Source organism: Nelumbo lutea, chromosome 2 (genome assembly GCF_056320005.1).
Source record: "Nelumbo lutea isolate HS-2025 chromosome 2, American lotus-T2T, whole genome shotgun sequence".
Lineage (NCBI taxonomy): Eukaryota > Viridiplantae > Streptophyta > Magnoliopsida > Proteales > Nelumbonaceae > Nelumbo > Nelumbo lutea.
The window spans coordinates 101,629,985-101,652,129 of NC_142685.1; the positions used below are offsets into that span (position 1 = coordinate 101,629,985).

General features: G+C 40.0%; 1 protein-coding gene across 3 annotated transcripts in view; it reads left to right on the plus strand.

The window, feature by feature from the left end:
• Window positions 1–22,145, plus strand: part of LOC148872360 (putative NAD kinase 3) — a 106,015-nt gene that overhangs the window by 15,432 nt on the left and 68,438 nt on the right. For all 3 annotated transcript variants that reach the window (XM_088971718.1, XM_088971720.1, XM_088971719.1), the window contains exons 3-6: window positions 2,764–2,883; window positions 4,189–4,382; window positions 6,628–6,741; window positions 6,941–7,035. In XM_088971718.1, the coding sequence (XP_088827844.1) occupies window positions 2,764–2,883; window positions 4,189–4,382; window positions 6,628–6,741; window positions 6,941–7,035 (523 nt within the window). The remainder of the gene's footprint in view (window positions 1–2,763; window positions 2,884–4,188; window positions 4,383–6,627; window positions 6,742–6,940; window positions 7,036–22,145) is intronic.

Here is a 22,145-nt window from a genome sequence, read left to right on the forward strand (position 1 = left end):
CTTGATATTCCCATTGCTGTTAGGAAAGGAAAACGGAAGTGCACTGCACACTGCATTTCCAAACACCTTTCTTATAGTCTGCTCTCCCCTTCATATTTTTCCTATCTCTCTTCAGTTGCCTCTAACCCTATTCCCAGGTCTGTGTCAGAAGCTCTTAATATTCTAGAATGAAGGGATGCAATGAGATATGAAATTGATGCCCTACACAAGAATGACACTTGAGAAGTGGTTGATTTGCTTGAAGGGAAGGATCCAGTTGGTTGCAAGTGGGTCTTTACTATTAAATATCGGGTTGATGGGACCATTTATAGGTACAAGGCTAGGCTAGTTGCAAAAGGCTATACACAGACGTATGGGATTGATTATCTGGAGACCTTTGCACCTGTTGCTAAGATGACATCTGTGAGGGTTCTTCTATCTCTAGCTGTTCACTTTGATTGGCCCCTTTATCAATTAGATGTAAAGAATGTATTTCTGAATGGTGAATTACATGAGGAGGTTTATATGTCTCTTCTTCCAGGGATGTATGGAACAGATATGCAAGGAAAGGTATTTAGACTGAAGAAATCCCTTTATGGCCTTAAACAGTCCCCTAAAGCATGGCTTGAGAGATTTAGAACAACACTTGTTAACTTTGGCTATGTTCAGACACAGTCTGATCATACTCTTTTTGTGAAGAGGAGTGGACCTCTGGCAATATACCTCATTGTGTATGTAGATGATATTGTTGTGACCGTAATGATGTTTCAGGAATTCATGTTCTCAAATCTTTCCTCCACACAGAGTTTGAGATTAAAGACCTAGGGGAATTGAGATACTTCATTGGCATTAGAAGTTGCTAGATCCAAGGATGGGATTCTTATCTCCCAAAGGAAGTATGTTCTTGACTTGCTCTCTGAAACTGGGAAGATGGGTGCTAGACCAGTTGCTACTCCTATTGATGAGTTATAAACTTTCTGCTTCAAATGGAACATTGTTAGAAGACAAAGGGGTCTTCTAGAGACTTCTTGGGAAACTTCTGTACCTATGCATGACTCGGCCAGATATTGCATATGCTGTCAGTTGTATTAGCCAATTCATGCATACTCCCCGAGACACTCATATGGCAGTAGTAGAGCGAATTCTGTGTTATTTGAAGGGCTCTCCAGGAAAGGGAATTCTGTTCGCCAAGCATGGTCATATGAAACTTGAAGCCTATATTGATGCTAATTGGGCTGGAAACATTGATGACAGAAGATCTACTTCTGGGTATTGCAGCTTGGTGGCTGGTAATGTTGTTTCTTGGAGAAGCAAAAAACAATTGGTTGTTGCTCGATCTTCAGCAGAAGCAGAATACAGGGCCATGGCACATGGAGTTTTTGAATTGTTATGGCTAAAATCATTGATGGAGGAACTTGTGGTTGAGCATGACAAGCCAATGATGTTGTACTGTGATAATCAGACCACCATCAACATTGCCCACAACCCAGTGCAACATGATAGAACTAAGCATATTGAAGTTGATAGACACTTTATTCGAGAAAGGGTCTCTTCGGGTGAAATGTGTCTTCCTTTCATCACATCTGAAGGACAATTAGCAGATTTTCTCACCAAGGGCATTCCCAAGGCAAAGCTTCAGCATGACACTGGCAAGCATGGCATGATTGACATCTATGCTCAGCTTGAGGGGGAGTGTAGAGAAGATGGGCCACCCATAGGCTGTTATTCTTTCTTATTGTTTATGTTCCTTTCTATAATGGGCCTTATTCTGGGCCCATCTTCTATGTTATGTTCTTGTAATTTCTTACCCAACCAAGGGCCCCCCTTTGTAATTATTCAAAACTAACTTAATGAAATAGTGTTAGGGTGTTAGAGGGAGAGTGAAGTTCGAACCTCTCATACTCTAACCCTCTTTGCTGCCATCTCCCTCTTCATCTTCTACTCAATAGAAGCAATCTTCTCTGCAGTTTTTGATTCCTTTTGATTTCTACATCTATCCTAAACAGTCCCACACTCTCAAGGACTGTTTTTCTTCTATTTTCTGACTAAGAGAGTTCCAAAAGCAAAGTTTTAACATTATATAAGCAATCTAGACATGATAGACATCTATGCTCAGTTTGAGGGGGAGTGTAGTGAGAATGGGCCTTAGTGTCTTTATTTCTTTTAAGTTATGTTTTAAGTTTATGTTCTTTTAATTATGAGCCTTTTTTGTTTTGTTTTATTACTCCTTTAGTGCTGGGTACTCCATTAAGGGTATCCAAGGAATTGTACTCAGTTTAGGGAAAATGGATTGAACTCTTCTCTTCAACAAACCTCTGCTGAAACCTTTCTTTCTTCTTCCTTTTCTCTTCTTTTTCTATATTTTCTGAATTATTGCAGGTGTGTTTCACAACTGTTTTTATGTGGGACTGTTATTCCCATGCATCCTTTCTCTTGTTTTCAGTTTTGTAAAGCATTCTTGGTTATTGATTAAAATAATGAAAGAGCTTGTGGATGTCCAATGTCATCTTTTATCTCCTTTCAGATAACCCTGATATAGTGACTACATTTTTGTCTTTAATTTCTAAATTTGTCATTTTTATGTTCTTAAGGCTCAGTTTGATTACAAAAAAAGGTTCAGTTTGGAAGGATTGCAAATACAAATATGTACAGTGCAAAGTCTTGTATTTTGTATTTCTAAACCTGTATTTGCGTTGTACGTATTTGTATTTGTACTCTTCCCAAACTGAACTTAAATGTAACTATTATACCTGGTGTCTAATTTTTATTATGTTTCATTATTAGCTGTTGCAAAGGCATTAAGACGAGTAGCGGAGGGAAAGGCATCTGCTCAGGCTGAGGCAGCTGAATGGAAGCGCAAATATGAGTTAGAAAGGACAAGGAGTCTGATGAAGGAACATTTAGGTTTGCTATGTGATCTTGTAACATAAATTCTTTAATTATAAGCCTTTTTTCCTGCTATGGTGCTTCTCTTAAGTTAGGAAAAATAAGACATATTTCCATTCCATTGAACAAACTGTTCCATTCATCACTGGCATGTTAAATAGTTGGAGGATATTGTAGCATATCATCACTGTCTTGCACTAAGTATTAGTACAACTATCACCTTTTTATAGGAAACACCAACTTTCATTAACTTTAAAGAGAATTAGTACAACTATCACCTTCTAAAGAAGGTGATCCCCCAATTCACAGTTAACTTACAAACATGCCCAAAATAGAGTTTCCCTAGTAACCCCTTGCTCTGCCAATGCATCAGCCAAGGTGTTTGCTGATCTTCTAGCCCATTTAAACTGTACTCCAATCTCCCTTCTTTGGCTCAAAATTTCCCTTACAAATTGTCTAAGAGCCCAAGTGCCTAAGCTATTTGTCTGCATCCAACCTATTACCAACTTTGAATCACCCTCCACTTCTAATTGCTGAAAATCCAACTGTTTATCCAAGAGAATAAGGCCAACATTCTTCCTTCCACATCTCGAAAAATACCCCCAACTCTTGTGTGATCAGGGTTACCGATGTTTTCAGCTAATGTATGACCTTGATGGTTATTTCTTCTACCAAATCATCCTTTGATTTTCCTTGCCCTTGGAAGATCTTATTGTTCCTCTCTTCCCAAACTGCTCAAATGGTAGCTGCTCTTGTTGTTCTCCACATCACCTCACCCCTTTTCTTTGGTTGTCGGAAGAAGCTCGAGTCAAAGAGGTGCACCACACTCGATAGAGGAGACCATCTGCAACCAAAGAGAGAGGAAAACCATTAAACATGAGTGACAAAGAATAGGAGATTAATAGATGGTTTCTTGCACCAAGTATGAGTGAAATGAAAAAAATGTTTAATGAAAAAACCAAGATATCAACACCTTTATAGAAAACCTATATGTAAAGATAACACATTAGTTAATGATGACAGTATAAGAATTTAAGGGTTGAGCCCACCAGATAACACATTATTTTATTTAAATAGACTAAAAAAATATTGAGCCCACAAGATCATACAGTTTCTTCTGTCAAATTGGAAAAACATTTCCTAATTTATAATGAATATGGTTGCAAAAAGAATAGGCAATTGATCGAATTTTTAATATCAAAGTGGTGGTAATCTTATATTTTAAGGTAATTGTTGTCTCAAATTCGTATCTAGATCTTGTCTTTGCCTGTGCTTATTACTGCTTTTTGTTAACCAAGAACTGTTCTTCCTTCTTGGATACAGCATTGCACTTTGGAGACAAGAATTGTGATACCAAGTGTGAGAAGGCAGATGACATGTCCAACATGCTGGAGAACCTAACTGGTGATCAGCCTGAAAAGTGTTGTGGAAAGCATGGAATTTGCTCCCATGAGGTTCTTAGGGATGGTGAAATAGAATCTGATTCCAAAGTGGTTCCTGGTAGAGTTACTAGAAAGGTAGAGATGCTAGATTTCCTCTGTTCCTCAACTGCTGGTTCATACACTGCCTCCTCTAATGAGAATTACTTAATGGATAACTCCAAACTCTAAAACCCTAAATAACAAACCATACCAAATCCTAAAATCCAAACTCCAAACTTCTAACCCTAACTCATTAACCTCATATCCTCTCTAAGCCCTTAACACTAAATCCACACTCTAAAACACAATCCTGAATCCCTAAACTCTAAACCCAAATACTAAAACCTAAACCCACATTCCTAAAATCCTAAACCCTAATCCCCAAACACTAAAATAACCCTCCAACCCCAAACTACAAAACCCTGGAACTCTTATCCTAAACCCAAACCCCAAAACATAAATTGTAAATCATAATGCTTAAAACCCCAAACTCTAACCAAAAATCCCAAATCAAAAGACCATTACACTTGCTTTTGTTCACAAGGCCTTAGCAAGAATAAAAGCATGATTTGCTAGTTCATCAAAGATGGTAGTTTGAAAACATTTTCTTGGTGCTTTTTGTGAATGATGGGGGCGAATGACAGTAAACAGAGGCAAAGGAATGGCAATGGTGCAGAGTATCTTAGGGTCAGCAGCGGCATCGTGGCTAGAACCACTGGCAATTGCGACAAAAGGTGTGTCAGTTAGGGATGGAAGCAAGGTTGAAGAAAGACTGGAGTACTTAAATAGATGTCTAGAAGGTAGATTTGTTCACTTGGATCTCGACATTACAGTTGTGGAGAAATGGGTGAACCAAGAATGGAAAAACCTAAGCTTCTCTTGTGTTCGAAGGATGGGAGCATCCTTATTCTTGTTCAGTTTTAGGTGGAAAAAAGACATGGAAGAAACTCTAGCAAGAGAATGCTTTGGAAAAAGAGGAACCCTGGAATTTTTTTTTCTGTCATTGGTCACTGGGTTTGGATTGGAAGTACAGAAAATGAGGTTCTTTTGGATCGATGTATATGGGATACTATTGCATGCCTGGTGTACAGAGGTTTTTAGGGCCATAGGAAATGCTGTGGGAAGTTTCAAAAGATTTGATTTCAGAAGTTGAAGATCGGAAAATACACAATATGCAAGAATTCTTGTTGAGATGGAAGACGTTAGCTTGATCCCAACACTTACTGGATTTGTTTTTTCTTGAGGAAGTTTTCAACCTTCGGTTTGTAGTTGCTAGTGGAGAACCACTGTTTCAGTGGAAGGATCAGAAGTAATGGCCTTACTTCAAGGTTTGAAACTGGCGAAACAATGGGGCATGCAGCAATTAGAAGTGGAAGGAGACTCCAAGCTGGTAATAGGGTGGATGCAAACTGGAAACCTGGGAGTGTTGTCTCTTAGACAGCCTCTAAGAGAGATTATTAGCTTAGCAAGGGAGATTGGGGTGCACTTTAATTGGGTAAGATGGTCAGCAAATGGAATGGCTGGCACTTTAGCTAAGTAAGGAGTTACTAGGGAGGCTTTGTTTTAGGCCTGTTTGTAAGTTTTTGATTTTCTTAACTTAGGGGCCACCATGTACTTGATATTTGATGATCAACAAGATATTAGAAAGACAATATTAGGCTATTAATTTTTTTCATGCGAAGAAGGGTTTAAAACAATATGCACACATGTTATGCAAATGCTCCTAGAATGTGTGAAAGAAATAGATAGGGTGATGGTTGACTCGATCAACTGGTTTCCACCCCTTTATATGCCTCTTTTTATGTTTCTAATTACCTCTCTATAACTGATAAAATTACTGCATTAGGAGGTTGAGGGAAATTTTTTTAGGTGTTGGACCTATTTGTTTAGCAGGTGTAAAGGGAGGATCATTTCCTATTACAGAAAGTTGGATCCATGGTTGTATGGGTGGTGCGTGGTGCTATGCCATTTTTTATGAAAATTTTGGAGAGAGGGATGCCACAAGAGGGGGGAGAGAGTAACAAGGGAGACTAAATGATCAAAGATAGAACATCAAATAACCACATTAGTCATAACCACCATCCAATATCACATAGCTTTGAACAGATCCTTGTGGTCAATATTACCCATTACCCAAAGAATCCATCTTACTCACTTCTGCAATTATTGATGCCATTGCAGTTCCATCTGGCTAAGCATAATTACTGTCCAGACTGGAATAGTTTTGATCAAATCCCTATATTCAATCTGTTATAAGCATCCAATCTATGCCTGCACACTAGTATTAGTGCTTGTATGGGCACGGATAAGACTGTAATTTAAAATATTTTCCATGAGGCAGGCATCTTTTAAGCTTTCGTGGGGTTGCAATGGTGAGAAAAATGGCCAGCACAAGCATGATATTGTCTCTTTTGAAAGAGGAAATATAACAACAGCAGAACGCAGCAGTAAGCAGGTAATATTTCTTCAATTTACGTTGTCACTCTTGTTTTTTATTTATAACTTTAGTAATAGATTGGTATATGCCACCATCTCATCCATCAAGTACAAGAATACTAGTTGTGTAACTGTTGTTAATGGTTAGTGCAATCTTTGTTTTCTCTTTTGTATCATTTAATGAGTTATCTAATCAAGAACTCCTTTTTCATTTTCAGATTTCCTTGAGGTGGGAATCACCTCCTCAAACTGTTCTTGTTATCACCAAACCAAACTCGGTCTCTGTTCGAAATTTATGTGCAGAAATGGTCAGGTGTGGCTGTTAAAGTGTCTATAATCACCCAGTTACTATCCTTTGAAGTTCTAGAGCATTTCTTCTCAGTAATTATTATTCATACCATAGAAGGAAACAAGGCTGAGGAAATTTCGAAAAGAATTTGTTGATCTACCAATAAATGTTAAACACTTAATATACATTTACACTATGTATACACACTTTCAATTAAGAATCAAATGGTTCAAAATGACCAGTAAGCAAATCAATGAGTCTGTGGATTTCTTTTGCTGGATTTTGAAATGAAATGTAAATCTTCTATCATGTACCCATTTATTGAATGAAAAATATATTATTGGTCATTCTTCCAATTGAATTATCAGTGAGATATGGGGAAGAATTATCGGTGAGACATGGCTTAGCAAAATAAGGGGTGAATAGGGTTTCTTTGTTCTGGGTTCAGTTGTAATGATTTGTACTTGTTTTTTGTTTTATGCTTGAACTTCTATGGGAGAGCTATGAGAGCTTATCTCTCCCCATTCTTGTGCTGAGCTTTTAATTTTAATGAAACTAATCTGTTATTGATAAAAAAAATGAGTTATTGGTGAGATAAGGTGAAAAATTGTCTGCTTCCATCAGCTTCACAGATAGCTCCAATCATAAATAAAATATACCTGATGTTCCTAACTGGTTACTGAAATTGGGGAAACTTTAGCTTTCTTAAATACTATACATCACTTTTTTCTATTATTTGTCCATGTTTATTACATATTCCTTTTTATGTTCTGAATGGTTCATTACCATTAGCTATTTTAACTTTCAAGATGCAAAATGTGCAGCACTCAAATAAAATATCACTAATGAATATGGCAATTATTTTGTCAATTATGGAGAAACTTTTGTTAAAATGACAAAAGAGTGGGATGATATGAAATTCAAGTTCTTATAAACATGAAGGACATACCCAAAATGGAAGCAGCAAAACACCCAATAACTGCAGTACAATAGTAATGCCTAATATAAATTACTCTTCCTTTCACACAATAGTTGTCAAGGTGTAGCCTAGGCAGGCGTCTGAGTTACAACTGATGATAAGGAACTTTCCCATGGCCTCCTCCCCATATGCATCACCGTATATGATTTAAGCTATACTATTACACTTGATATATAGGGACAACTAGGCAGCAGATGGATAGCATTTTGACTATCGATTAAGGGTTTAGCAAGGCGGGGGAGGCGGAGCAGCAAGAACCTATGTTACCCAGATAGAATGAGGACATAGCTGGGATATGTTCCCAGTACGGGCCATATCCACCGACACAACACGAGACGATCCAATACAGAGGCATATCATGCTGATACACATGACTCGTGGGATATGTACCCAGTTGTAGTGTATCCTGTATCCATACCATAGATACGGATATGATACGCCTTGTATTGGGAATATTGTATTGATATTTTAAACCTTGGTAGGAAGTTTACAGCCTCAAGAAGTTCCTTAATCCTGAGTTTGAAATTAAGGATTTAAAGGAATTAAGGTACTTTCTAGAGATAGAAAGTACAGAGTCTGCTAAGGGGGGTATATTTATTTCTTAGCTGAAGTATGTCCTTGATCTTCTTACTGAGATTGAAAAACTTAGAGCTAAGTTTACATCCACACCTATAGATTTAAATCACAAACTTTCAGCCACTAATGGTGAATCATTGACTAATAATTGTGTTCCAGAGTCCGCTTGGGAAGTTATTATGTTTCTGTATGACTCAACTGGATATTTCATATGATGTAAGTGTAATTAGTCAATTCATGCATGCTCCCAGAGATACCCATATGGCGGCTGCTATAAGGGTTTTGTTTTACTTGAAGAAAACTCTAGGGTTAGGTATTCTTTTTGCCAAGCATGGACATATGAAGTTGGAAGCGTATATAGATGCAAACTGGGCTGGTTGTATTGATGACAGGAAGTCCACCTTAGGTTATTGTGCTATGGTGGCAAGGAGCATTTTTTCATGGAGTAAGAAGTAGATTGTGGTGGCTAGATCCTCTATTGAGGCAAAGTACAAGGTAATGGTCCATGGAGTATCAGAGTACTATGGAGGAGTAATGATGTTATGCTGTGATAACCAAGCAGTCATCAACATTCCTCATAACATAGTTTAGCATGACAAAACAAAACATATTGGGGTGGATAGACATTTTATATGGGAGATAGTAGCTTTAGGGGAAGTTTGTTTGCTATTTATTGTTTCAGAAGAACATTTAATTGTGTCGTTACCAAGGGAATTCCAAAAGGAAAACTACTACATTATGTAGGCAAGCTGGGCATGATTGATGTCTATGCTCAGCTTGAGAATGTAGAGAGGCTGGACCAAATGGGCCCTAGTGCTCTTTTAGTTCTTGTCTTTTTACTAATTATGTTAATGGGCCTTGACCATATGGTCCTATTTATGCCCCGCTAGTGGTTCTACAGTAGTTAGTAGCCATTCGGATACTAGAAAGATCTATGTAGAACAGAGCTAGGAAGGAGGACTGAGCGGACAGTCCTAGTTGCTGTTTGGGACTTAGAACAGATCGCAGAAAGTGTTTACAACCCGGGTTTGACTTCCAGAAGTGGTGGATTTGTTTACAGAAGTTGTTCTCTGTCCAGACCTGATTACAGGGAGTGTTCCCAGTCCAGTTACAGATTTGAGTACAGAGGTTGCTTTTAGTTCAGTGGAAAATTTTTTCTAGTGTAAAGCTTTTTCTAACACCCATTGGGTGTGGGAAGGACTTAGGAATTATAAAAAATTAATCTCAGCAAGGTATTGAATGTTTCCAGTCCAGTAACAACTCCAACAAGTCTTAAACCTTGTCTTTCTCTTTGAGATTACAGCTATAGGTTGCTGTTAGAAGGGAAGAGCACTGTGGGGTGTAAGTGGGTGTTTACTGTGAAACACAAGGGGGATGGTTCCATTGAAAGATATAAGGCCATACTAGTGGCAAAAGGGTTTACTCAGAAGGAGGGGATTGACTATTAGGAGACTTTTGCTACAGTTGCAAAGCTTAATACAATTTGGGTTCTATTGTCATTAGTAGCAAATTTTTCTTGGGAGCTACAATAGTTGGATGTGAAGAACGCTTTCTTGAATGGTGATCTACATGAGGAGGTATTTATGAATCCTCCACTTGGAAATGATTTTCATGGGAAGGTATGTAGGATAAGGAAAGCATTAAATGGACGTAAGCAATCTTCTCAAGCTTGGTTTGAGAGGTTATGTGGGGCCATGAGGAAAGTGGGATACACTCAGAGTGGTGCAGATCATACCTTGTTCATAAGGAAATAGGGTGACGTGCTTACAACTCTCATAGTCTATGTGGACGATATGGTAATTATAGGGAATGATTCGGAAGAAATAAAACGATTGAAGGAGTTCTTGGCATCTAATTTGAGATTAAAGATTTGGGCTATCTAAGGTACTTCCCTTCCTTGGAATTGAAGTTGCAAGGTCACAAGATGTCAAAGGAAGTATGTTCTTGTTCTTCTAGAGGAGACTTTGCAACTTCAATTCCAAGGAAGGGAAGTACCTTAGATAGCCCAAATCTTTAATCTCAAATTAGATGCCAATAGAGCAGAATCATTGTCTCCAGGAATCAGTTGGTGAGGACTACTATGATAAAGAAAGATACCAAAAGCTAGTGGGAAAATTGATATATCTATCTCTTACCAACCTGATATAGCTTATGCAGTGCATGTTGTCAGCCAATTCATGCATTCTCCCAAGATTCTTCACATGAAAGAAGTTGAAAGGATCCTTAGGTATTCGAAGACATGTCCGGGGAAAGGAATTCTGTTTAAGAGGCACAATAAACATGAAATAGAGGCATATACTAATGCTGATTGGGCTGGATCAATTGGAGATAGGTAGTCTACTTCCTGATATTGCACATTTGTTGGGGGAATTTGGTTACTTGGAGAAGTAAAAGGCAAAATGTGGTTGTGAGATCAAGTGTGAGATCAAGTGCAGAAGTTGAATATTGAGATATGGCACATGGTGTTGTAGAACTATTGTGGCTTAGGACCCTCCTAGGTGAGCTTGGGGTGAAAGTTGATGGTCCCCTCAAGCTGTATTGTGACAACAAGGCTGCCATCAACATTGCAGATAACCCACTACAACATGATAGGATTAAACATATTGAGATTGATCTACACTGTAAAGAGACTGGGCTGAATGGGTCCTAGTATCTTCTCTTGTAATATCTTTTCATTTTCTTGTTGGCTAATGGGCCTGTTATTTTTTTTTTTTGCTTGATCTCTTTATGTTACTGCCTAGTTGGCCGCCCACTTAAGGGCATACTTGTAATTTCTTTATCATTAATTCTTAAAAAAAAAAGATAAGAGAAGAAAGGGAAGATAATTCGAACCTTTCTTCTTCTTCCTACTCTTTTCGCCATCTTCTTCTCTTGTACTGCTGCTCTTACTTTTCTTCTTCCTTTTTCTCTCTAATCTTCAAATTTACACCTAACTTTTGAGGACTGATTTACATTTTGGAATTAGAGCAGGTCTCTTTCTTCCTTTTTTTCTTCTTCCTCTTTTCCCATACACCCTTAGATTAAGAGAGTGTTTGGAGAGATAGGTTCTCTATATTTAAGAGTATCTCTGGCCTAGTTGGTAGAGGGTTTGGAGAGTTTAAATCTGGCTGGATATTGCCAAGAAATGGTGCTGTTTTGTTGCTGCCCAAAACCCTAGCCGACTAGAGATTTTCGAAGGTACAAGTAAAGGTGAAGCTTTGGGTGTGGCGTTCTGTGCTTGGGAGGTGTCTTTTGACTCCTAAAGGAGGGCGGTTCAGGTTTGGAAGAGATTGGGAAGCTCTGGTAGGAGCGGCTGCATCTTCTCTCTTCCTCCCCAACAGCTGGACGGAGTAAAACCCTAGTTTTCAAGCATCTGGGTTCTGGTTTGACTTCAAGTAAGTTTATATAGACAAAATTTCTGGTTCTTTGATTTTTGTTTGATTAATGGAGCCATACGAAAGTGAGTTCAAGCAAGTGCCGGTTTCTGGCCTTGGCTCGGTAGATTTCGTTTTGACTGGTGTGACCATAATCAAGCTAGTGAAAGGAGGGAGAAATCCATCGTATGGACGCCAAGAAAACAACGGAATAGGTGGGCGAATTTCAAAAATTTTTCTCCCTTCAATCAACTGGGAATCGTATTCCCTTATTTTAGAATCAATTATTCAAGGACCTACTCGAACCAAACCAAACCAGATCTGAACCAAAGATCAAGGGAAGGGTTATACCTGATACGGAGAATCAAGATCTCCCAACGTCGGTGTTCACGCCCAAAGAGAGGTCCAAGATCCACTCCTGCTGAAGATAGCACAACGACGGTGGAGCAGAACCAACAGTGTGCGTCCTACGCACTGAACTCTTCGCAAGAATCCGATGGAAGATTAGAGCACCGAACCAAATCAGTCTTTCAGCAATGACTGATGTCAAGAACTAGCTTCTTGATTGTCCCTTCAGAGGAGTTCGAACCAAGCAGTAAGGTGGCGGCGGCTGGAGTTCCTATGGCTGAAAGTGGTGTGGATGCAGATTTTCAGCTTAGGAAGATGAGATCCTATCTCAAACTTGCAGGGTGAGTCACTACAAAACCCTAGGTCGAATTCTTGTAATTCAAGATTAGGGTTTCCTTCTTTCTTAGTGATTAAGAAACCTCCTAATCCTATTAGGAGTTATCCCAATCCAAATAAGCATTTGGATAGGGGATAATCTTAATCCTATCTGCAGATTAGGTCAGCCCACCCCTGATCTTATCAGGAGGTTACCAAATTCAAATCACATTTGAATTTGGTCTCCAAGAGTGGATAGGGTTAGAACCCTAATCCTTTAGCTAACCCTAATTCCAGATATGCCCCCTTAAGTGGGTGATCATATCAGCCCAGGTTGAAATGGGCTTTAGGCCCAATAAGTAATCAGTGCTCAATAAGTTTCCAAACTGCTGCCCAGTTGGGCTTCTTTGTATGGCATGGGACCCAAGCATTGATCTACACATCAGCCACATGGGTTCAGCCCAACCTTTGTTACAAGGCCTAGCCGAATTCACATTAGCCACAGGAGTAATTAACTAATTAATGAAGAAGTTAGACCTAAATAGACAAGTAATAAAAGACATTAATGAGAGAGATTCAGTATTAAATATAGATTAATTGAACAAGGGAAACTGAAATGATTCGGATTGTATCGGCCGATACAGATCCGAAACGGCCCAATACGGGCCCGTATTGGCCGAAACATATGAAAAAAAACAGAACACATGAATTTTACATGTCCCATGTATCTGTTTGTTATGAAAACGGTATGTATCGGCCGTTACGGGCCGATATTTTAAACTTGCTTTTGTGTTCTATAAAAAACAAATGCAGCGGCAACTGGCTACCAGAAAAGGCAAAGCAAACATAGTGGCAGCCGGCAGCCGCGGCACTCGGCAGTCAATAGTCACTGTTTACTTGTCTTTCACTCTTTTGAGTTTTACTTTTTTTTGGAAACTTGGCATTAAATGAAGTAATGATGTATATTGCATAATATATTAAATATTAATACAAATTTATAAATTATAATATAAATAATATTAAAAATATATAGTTATAAAATTAAATTAGTTTTTTCGGTTAACCGATTTATCAACTATGATAAGCAAAACCGAAAACCGAAGTACAAAATAAGCGAATAATAAAACCAAAACTGACCAAAAAACTGATTAGACTAAACCGATTAAACCAAAACCGATATTTTGGTTCGGTTTTTCGGTTTTAACCGAATTATGCTCACCCCTAGTATGAATAGCATCTCCGTAGAAACGTATAGACACATTGGAGTTAAACATGATGCTTCTAGCCACCCCTAATATGCGTTTATTCTTCCTCTTAGCAACCTCATTTTGCTGAGGGGTATGATTAGACTGAACCGATTAAACCAAAACCGATATTTTGGTTCGGTTTTTCGGTTTTAACCGAATTATGCTCACCCCTAGTATGAATAGCATCTCCGTAGAAACGTATAGACACATTGGAGTTAAACATGATGCTTCTAGCCACCCCTAATATGCGTTTATTCTTCCTCTTAGCAACCTCATTTTGCTGAGGGGTATGAGGACAGGTACTTTGATGGATGATCCCATGGTCAAGGAAATATGAGGCTAATGGTTTTGCAAAATACTCTTTTGCAATATCGGATCTAAAAATTTTGATTTTGACCCCAAACTGGGCAAACATCAACTGATGGAAGATCCAGGTTAATGTAGGAACCTCATCTCCAAAACGCATAAGGTAAACCCAAGAAAACTGGCTATAGTCATCAACAAGCAACAAAAATATCTGTACCCCCATAGCAGTGATGTGATAAGGTCCCCAAACATCGGTATGCACAATTTCAAAAGGAATACTACTTCTTTTATTACTCAATGAATAGGTAGTTCTACAATTCTTTGCAAGCTCACAACTTTCACATTTCAAATTGGATATTTAAACATAAACAAACTAGGAAACAAAATTTTCAAAGACTTAAAAAGATAAATGATCCACCGATTATGCCAAAGCATAACCTAACCAACAGACTGAGAAACAAAAGACCTCCTAACTTCACTATCTTCTCCATGTGAGCTCCCTCTAAGTAGTAGATTCCATTCGTCTCACGACCAATCCCAATCACTTTCTTTGTCTCCAGGTCCCAAAAAACACATCAGTCAGGGAAGTAAGTTACTGAACAATTTTGGGTTTTAGTAATGCTACTAACTGAAAGCAAATTAGTATTGAGTTTAGGAACATGCAAAGCAGAAGACAAAGAAATGGCACTAGACAACTTGATGTCTCCATTGCCAGAGATGGGAACAAGATAGCCATTGGCAATAGACACTTCGTCTCTACTAGAGGATAAGTGGTAGGTAGTGAATAATGAGGACAAGCTAGTCATATGATCAGATGCACCTGAATCTATCACCCAACAAGGTTCAATGTTACCTGGGGCTGAAGCATGATAAGCTGAGGCAGGTGTACCTAAATGAGCGAAAGCTGAAGTTGGAGTAGATGTTGTGACTTACGGCTGAGACAAAGGTGCTGAATCACCAACTTCTCTCTCCAACCGAGTCAGAGCAGCCCAGACAGCAGCTAAGGTGTCCAGGGATGTGGCTCTTGTGCTTGATGAGGTTGCACTGTCAGTAGTAACCGCCACATTGGCATTCCCCCTTTAGGTGTCCTTAGTATGTTTAGGTTTCTTGCAATATTCATGTTAGAATGATATGTTAGAAGGCTTGAGTGTGTTCGGCTTATAAGAATTCCTATTAGCCGATTCTTATGTTAAACTTATCTTGTAACTGGGCCTAATCTTGTTTATATCTTAAGTCTTCTGGGTGTCCCATCACTAATCAAGGGTATCCCAGTAATTTCTTATACTTTGTACTTCACTTACATATAAATAAAGGCATGGTCGACTGCAAGTATAGTTCAACATTTCTAGCATCTTTTCTTCCTCTTCTCTTTTCTGCTACTTCGACTACAGTGGTTTAGCTTTCATGGTATCAGAGCATTGAGCACCTTCCTGGTTACTACCGACGCCATCTCCTCCTTGCTGTATTTCATTTTTTTTATCTGGGTTGCTGCTGTGAAACCCTAGGGTTGCAGGAGAACAACACAAGGTTCGACCTAGGGTTTCCCTTGGTTGTAGGGCACAAGGGAGGTAAGACCCTGAAGCTGGAGTCCTACTAGTTTCTAGTAGTTAGCAGCTATTCGGCTGCTAAGTAGAGGTCTGTATAGGACAAACCTAGTTGAGGACTGATTTCAGCAGTCCCAGTGTTGTCTGTAAGGAGGGAACTCCCTTTACAGTTGCAGTACTCGAAGTTCAAGTGGAGTCTGCATAGCACAGGTCGGTTACCAGCCCAGAACACCTTTGTTGCTGTAACAGAACTGCATCAGAACTGTGACAGTCTCGGCAAGTCTGAAACTGTGTTGTGAGCTGTCAGGACCTACTGTGCTTACTTCGGCTAATCAGAACCTGCATCAGAACTGGTTCAGAAAGATCTTTACAGAATTGTGGAGACTTCAGTTACAGATCATTTCCAGGTCGGATACTAGCCCTACTCCATCTCTGTGAACTAGTTCAGTTACAGACTTCTCCTTGTTGCTGTACCCGAACTGATTTAGTCCAAGTGAAGCCTATCTGGTGTGCTATCAGCACTGTGAACTCTGTGACTACTTCAGCCAGCCCTAACCAGAACCACCCAACAGTGCTATGAACAACTCCTTGACCGAAGTCAGGATGCCATCACTATCTGGTGAAGTTTCCTCTAAAGATATTAGACCTGTTATAAGGTCCTCAAACCTGGAGAACCCTAATCTGCATAGTTTGCAAATTACAAGTGTGCTATTGGATGAGTATAACTTTAGAGAGTGGTCTGTCTCAGCAAGACTGTTCATTACCTCTTGTGTACTCATAGTCTATTTGGATGGAGATAAAACTGAACCAGAAATCAGCAGCCCTGAATACGCAGTGTGGCGCAAGGAAAATGCCACAGTTATGTCTTGGTTGCTGGCCTCCATGACTCCTCGGGTGGCCAGAACTGTTCATCATTTTCCTACAGCCACTAAAATCTGGGAGAAAGTATCTAAGACATATGGCCAAAAGAAGAATAATGCTAGAATCTACAGGCTGGACCAAGACATTGCAGCCCTAAGGCAAGGAGACATGTCTGTGGCAACATACTTTACAACACTGGAAGGTCTCTGGGAAGAGCTTGACCATCACTTGATTTTGGATTGGGAAAATGCCAGGGGTAAGGAGAGGCTGTTAGACAGTTTTGTATGCCCTTAGCTTCAATCAAAATTGATGTACTTTATGAGTTCATTGTAAATGAATAAAAATGCATATTTGATTCATGTTCCCTTGGTATGTTTCTGTGTAATACCCTTAAACTGGACACTTATTGAGAATCGTGTTAGTTTAGAAAGTTCACAGCCAATGGGTCGGTCTGAGGAGACCTATCCTGACAAGGCTGACATTGTGGTGCCATCAAGTCGGTTGAGGTGGCTTGTCTCAGCTACTGGGGTGAGACCCCAGGCACATACTGTGTGGGATTAATTGAATCTTTGAACTGGACCAGATTTCCAGTATTGCCCTAGACCTTGGAGATTGATGGGCAAAACTGGAAAGTTACACTCGACCCCTAGACTCGATTATGATACTGCACTAGGTGTCGGATCGGGGTGTCTTTGATGTACCAATCAGTGAGATCCTTAGCGGGGGTCAAAACCTGGGTATGTTGGGACAATCCGAGAATTCATCTGAGTGGGTGATCATAGTGATAGGATCAGCCCCTTTGTCGGACAAAGGTAATGATTGGGGATGCGCTCTCACTGTTGGAAACCAAGACTGCCGGCAGTCGATTTCAACTGCTGAGATTTGTTTTGCAAAGTATATTTTATATGAGATATAAAAAAATATATATATATATATATATATATTATGGTTTCTAAAATGTTTGCAAAATGTTTTAATTCCCGGGATCCATATAAGTGGAGAGTGCAACACCGTTCCTTGCAGCCGAGGGAGAGGTCCTCTCTTGTCGGGCAGTGTATGATCATTAAGGGCTGAGAGGTTAAGTGTAAGACCATTGAGGATAATACCTGATGGGCTAATCTTGCATCTGCCCACAGTCCCTGGGTGTTACAAGGTGGCTTGGCCCAGGGACCACTTAGGGTAAGTGTTGGGCCCATAGAGCCCATTTGATGGGTTTCAGGGGGTGCACTGTCTTTAACAGTGTATTCGACCAGGCCTTGTAACAAAGGCTGGGCCGAACCCATGTGGCTGATGTGTAGATCAATGCTTGGGTCCCACGCCATAGAAGGAAGCCCAACTGGGTAGCGGTTAGGAAGGTTGAGTGAGCACATAAGCTTTATGGGCCTAAAGCCCACTTCGAACTGGGCTATTTATTTAGTTAATTAAAGGGGCGAATTCTGAGATGGATTAGCAGATAGGATAGGGTCTTAATCCTATCCACTCAGAGAGTCCAGATCTGAATGTGATTCAGATATAGAAACCTCCTAATGGGATTAGGATAAAGCTAATCTAATCTGCAGATAAGATAAGGGTTTATCCTTATCACTAGAAGAGAAGGCTGATCCAAATATGATTTGGATAAGCACCTCCTAATGGGATTAGGAGCTGATTTTTTAAGTTAACAAAAAGACGGAGGGGGCGGCAGCCTTGAGAGAGACCAACAAGAAACACATCAGATCCTCTTTAGTGCTGAAATCAAGAAGAGAGAATTCTACAGCCTGCGAATACTCTCTTGTCGCCTCCCTGCTCTTGCTGCCCTGTTTGCCAGTTCGATCTCCAGCTGTGGGAGAAGTCAAGATTGGATCTTGACATCAGTTCTTTGAGAAAGGATTGAAAAGGAAGCTGTGCTCACGTTCCATTCTACTGTTTCTTGCCAAGGACAGAGTTCTTTGGGAAGAACACTGCTGATTCTGCTCCATCCTGCACTGCGCCATCTTCAGTGGGAGCAGTCTTTGGATCCTTCCTTGGGCGTGAAAACCTTCGTTGGGAGATATTGCTTCTCCGTATCAGGTATTATTCTCTCCCATTCCTTTTGGTTCAGATCTGGTTCAGTTTAAGGTTCAAGATTTATCCTTGAAAATATGATTTTATAAATAGGGAATGTGATTCCCAGTTGAAGGGAGAGAATTTTTTTTTAAATTTGCCCCTTATTCCTCAATCTTTGGGCGTCCATGTGATGGATCTCTCATCCTTTCAGTGGTATCAGAGCCCAGGTTCAAATCTTGAACCATTCTGTTTCAGATCTGAACCTGCGCAATTAGGGAGAAGGCGTTCTACCCAATTTGCGCAGATTTGGTTTTTGGGAAATTTGTTCCCAAAACAAATGGGCAAATAATCTGAAATTAAATTTAAATAAATCTGATTATTATTTAGAATTGTTCTTTACAATTTTCTTGATTTATGGGCTGTTCGTACAAGAGGCGATCGAATTCTTGGTTTGCGTAGGGAACCTGCGATTTTGCAGTTCTTGATTTATTTTGGGTCTGTAAATATATATTTTTTTATTTTCTAGGCTCAATGTATAGGTATTCGATCTGATGTAATTATTAATAGAAATAGGATTTCTATTTATTTTTAGTTTGGATCGAAGTTGGCGGCGTAGAAAAAGGAGATTTCGTAGATGAGAGAAATGATATCTGCGATTTGCAGTTTGTGAAACTGCATTCTGTGATCTAACCTCTGTTTTGCAGGAATGATTGTACGAACAGCCCTGTTTGACTGATTCTTGTTTTTCCTTTTATTAGTATTTAATTTCAGATTATTTTCTTGAATTAAGGATTTAACTAAAAATCAAACCCTAGACCCATTCGAACCAAGATTAGTTCAAAACTGTTTGGACCAATTCTAGGGTTTAATCAAGGCTGAAAGTCAGCCCTAATTTCCCACTAATGGGCCTAAGGATTGATATTTAATTAAATGGTGAATTCGGCCCAGCATGTAAATGCCCAGTTTTAAATAGTTAAAACTACAAAAGCCCATTTTAAAGGATAAAGCTATATGGGCCGAACTGGGTAACCCTAATTCAGCCCATATACCTAGATAATATTAATGGTTAATATTATGGAATTTTAACGGGCTTCCAACGGGCCTTACAGATAATTAATTGATTGGGTCAATTTATCCCTGCATGTGATGTATGGATGTGTGATGTGCTACGTACATGGGCCATAAGTACTTGGCCCATGCTCATTCGACAGTGGCTCTTGCGCACACCATGGCTGAATGCACATCATTGCCATGGTGTCCCTTTTGGTCATTGGATGACTTCCCTCAGTGGTGGGCCCCACACCTCATCAAGAGGTTACGTGCGGAACCCTAGGCGATTCAAGGCCCACCGAAATCTGGCTTTATGAAAGTCAGTGGGAGCCATTTTGGTTTGACCTAAATCAAACTAGGGCGTAATTTTGTTCCCTACAGCTAATATGGGTGCATGTGATAGGAGATTCATATGATGAACTCTCTAAAGGCCTTCCATCATTAGCATGAGGATGGATCCTTCAGTAATGAGGAAACGCACCAGAAAATGGGCTATCCATTTGCTGCTGGATTTGTCTGAGTGTTTCATAAGATGATAGGGGCGTCATAGACCGATGTGGGAGGGGCTTCAACAGAAAATGGGAACTCTCTCACGGTACCTTGGCGTTCACGAATATGATGGGTAAGCCCTCACTGGACAGAAAGGTTTACCTAAAAACGGCTCTGAACCTTGTCTGGCAGAGGCCAAAGGGAAAACTCATATGATGAGTGGATGTGATCCTTTACAGAAAGGTGGTGGGGTTATGCAGCTGAAACAGTTGGCTCCATGCACCCTATGTGATTTCCCACATTTCCAGAGACAACCCGTAGTCTCCGTCACTGAGAGAGGAGGGAAATCTCAGAGACGAATAAATGGAAATGGATCGTAGATTAAAATCCATATATATGAAATGAACATGAATCAAATTAGGTTGTGGACTGATGTTTGCTCTTTTATCAGAAAATGGCAAACGGATCTTTTGCAAAACTGCTTGATGACAACAAGTTGAAGGGCCCAAACTATGCTGACTGGTACAAGAACCTTATGCTGGTCCTAGCTTCTGAAAAGTTGGACAAAGTGGCAAAGAATCCTGCCCCGGAGCGTCCGGGTGATAGGGCTTCTGAGGCCCGGAGGAGAGACTATCAAGAATGGGAGGAGAAAAACTCCCTTGCCCGGTGTTACATCATTGCCTCCTTAGACAATCCGATACAGAGGCAGTTCGATCAGATCGAACTTGCCAAAGACATATTGGACAGTCTCAGGACAATGTATGAATAGCAGAATCGTTCTACTCGACAAAAGGTCTTGAAACAGTTCATGACCGCTCAAATGTCCAAGGGTCAACAAGTTCACGACCATTGTCTTCGGATGATGGGATACATCAACGAACTGGAGGCTCTTGGATCCGGGCTGGACCTTGCAACCCAGATAGATGCTATCCTTTACTCTTTGCCTCCTTCCTTTAATCCGTTCATCATGAACTATAACATGAACAAGCTGAATGTCAGCTTACAAGAGCTCAGCAATATGTTGCAAAGAGCTGAAGAACTGATGAGAAAGGATGAGCCTGTAGCCATGCTTGTTGAAGCTGGCAAGACAGGCAAGAGAAAGAGGAAGGCAAATAAGCCTCAGAAGAAAGCCGCTAAAAGCAAGAAGCAGAAGAAAGACAAAGCATCGGATGCCTGTCACTTCTGCAAGAAGACCGGCCACTGGAAAAGGAACTGTCCTGCCTACCTGGAATCCAAGAAAGGAAACTTCGAAACTTGTGTTATAGAAACCAATTTGTTGGTAGCTTCTGCATCCTGGTGTATTGACTCCGGGGCTTCAACTCATGCTTGTAACTCACTGCAGGGGTTCAAGGTAAGCAGAAGGCTGAGTGAAGGAGAAGTCACACTCTACTTGGGGACTACTGCAACTGTTGCAGCCGCGGCCATAGGAACCGTGGAATTAATTTTTAGAGAAGCAATAATTGTACTGAAAGACTGTCTTTATGTGCAAAATTTAAGGAGAAATTTGATTTCTATCTCAAAACTGTGTGCAGATGGTTATTCTGTTTTCTTTAGTAATACGATTACTATTAAAAGAAACAACAGATTCATCGCATACGGGGAACTGGAGTACGGTCTCTATGTTCTACATCCTTCTCTAGAAACTAACATAACCGAAACTACGCCGGCTGAAATCCCTAAGAAGAGAGCTCGTGATACAGTTAATCCCACGTGTCTGTGGCATTATCGACTTGGCCACATCGGTGTTGACCGAATCACAAGGTTGGCAAAGGATGGTCCTTTGGATTTTCTAACTATAGAAGATCTTCCCACTTGTGAGCATTGCCTACAAGGCAAGATGATGAAACGACCATTTAACGGTAAGCCTGAAAGATGTACGGGCACACTTGACCTAATACATACTGATGTATGTGGTCCCCTGAGTGTTAGGACACGAAATCAACACGTGTATTTCATCACCTTCACAGATGATTTTTCACGATACGGTTACGTGTACCTAATGAGACACAAGTCTGAATCCTTTGAAAAGTTCAAAGAGTTC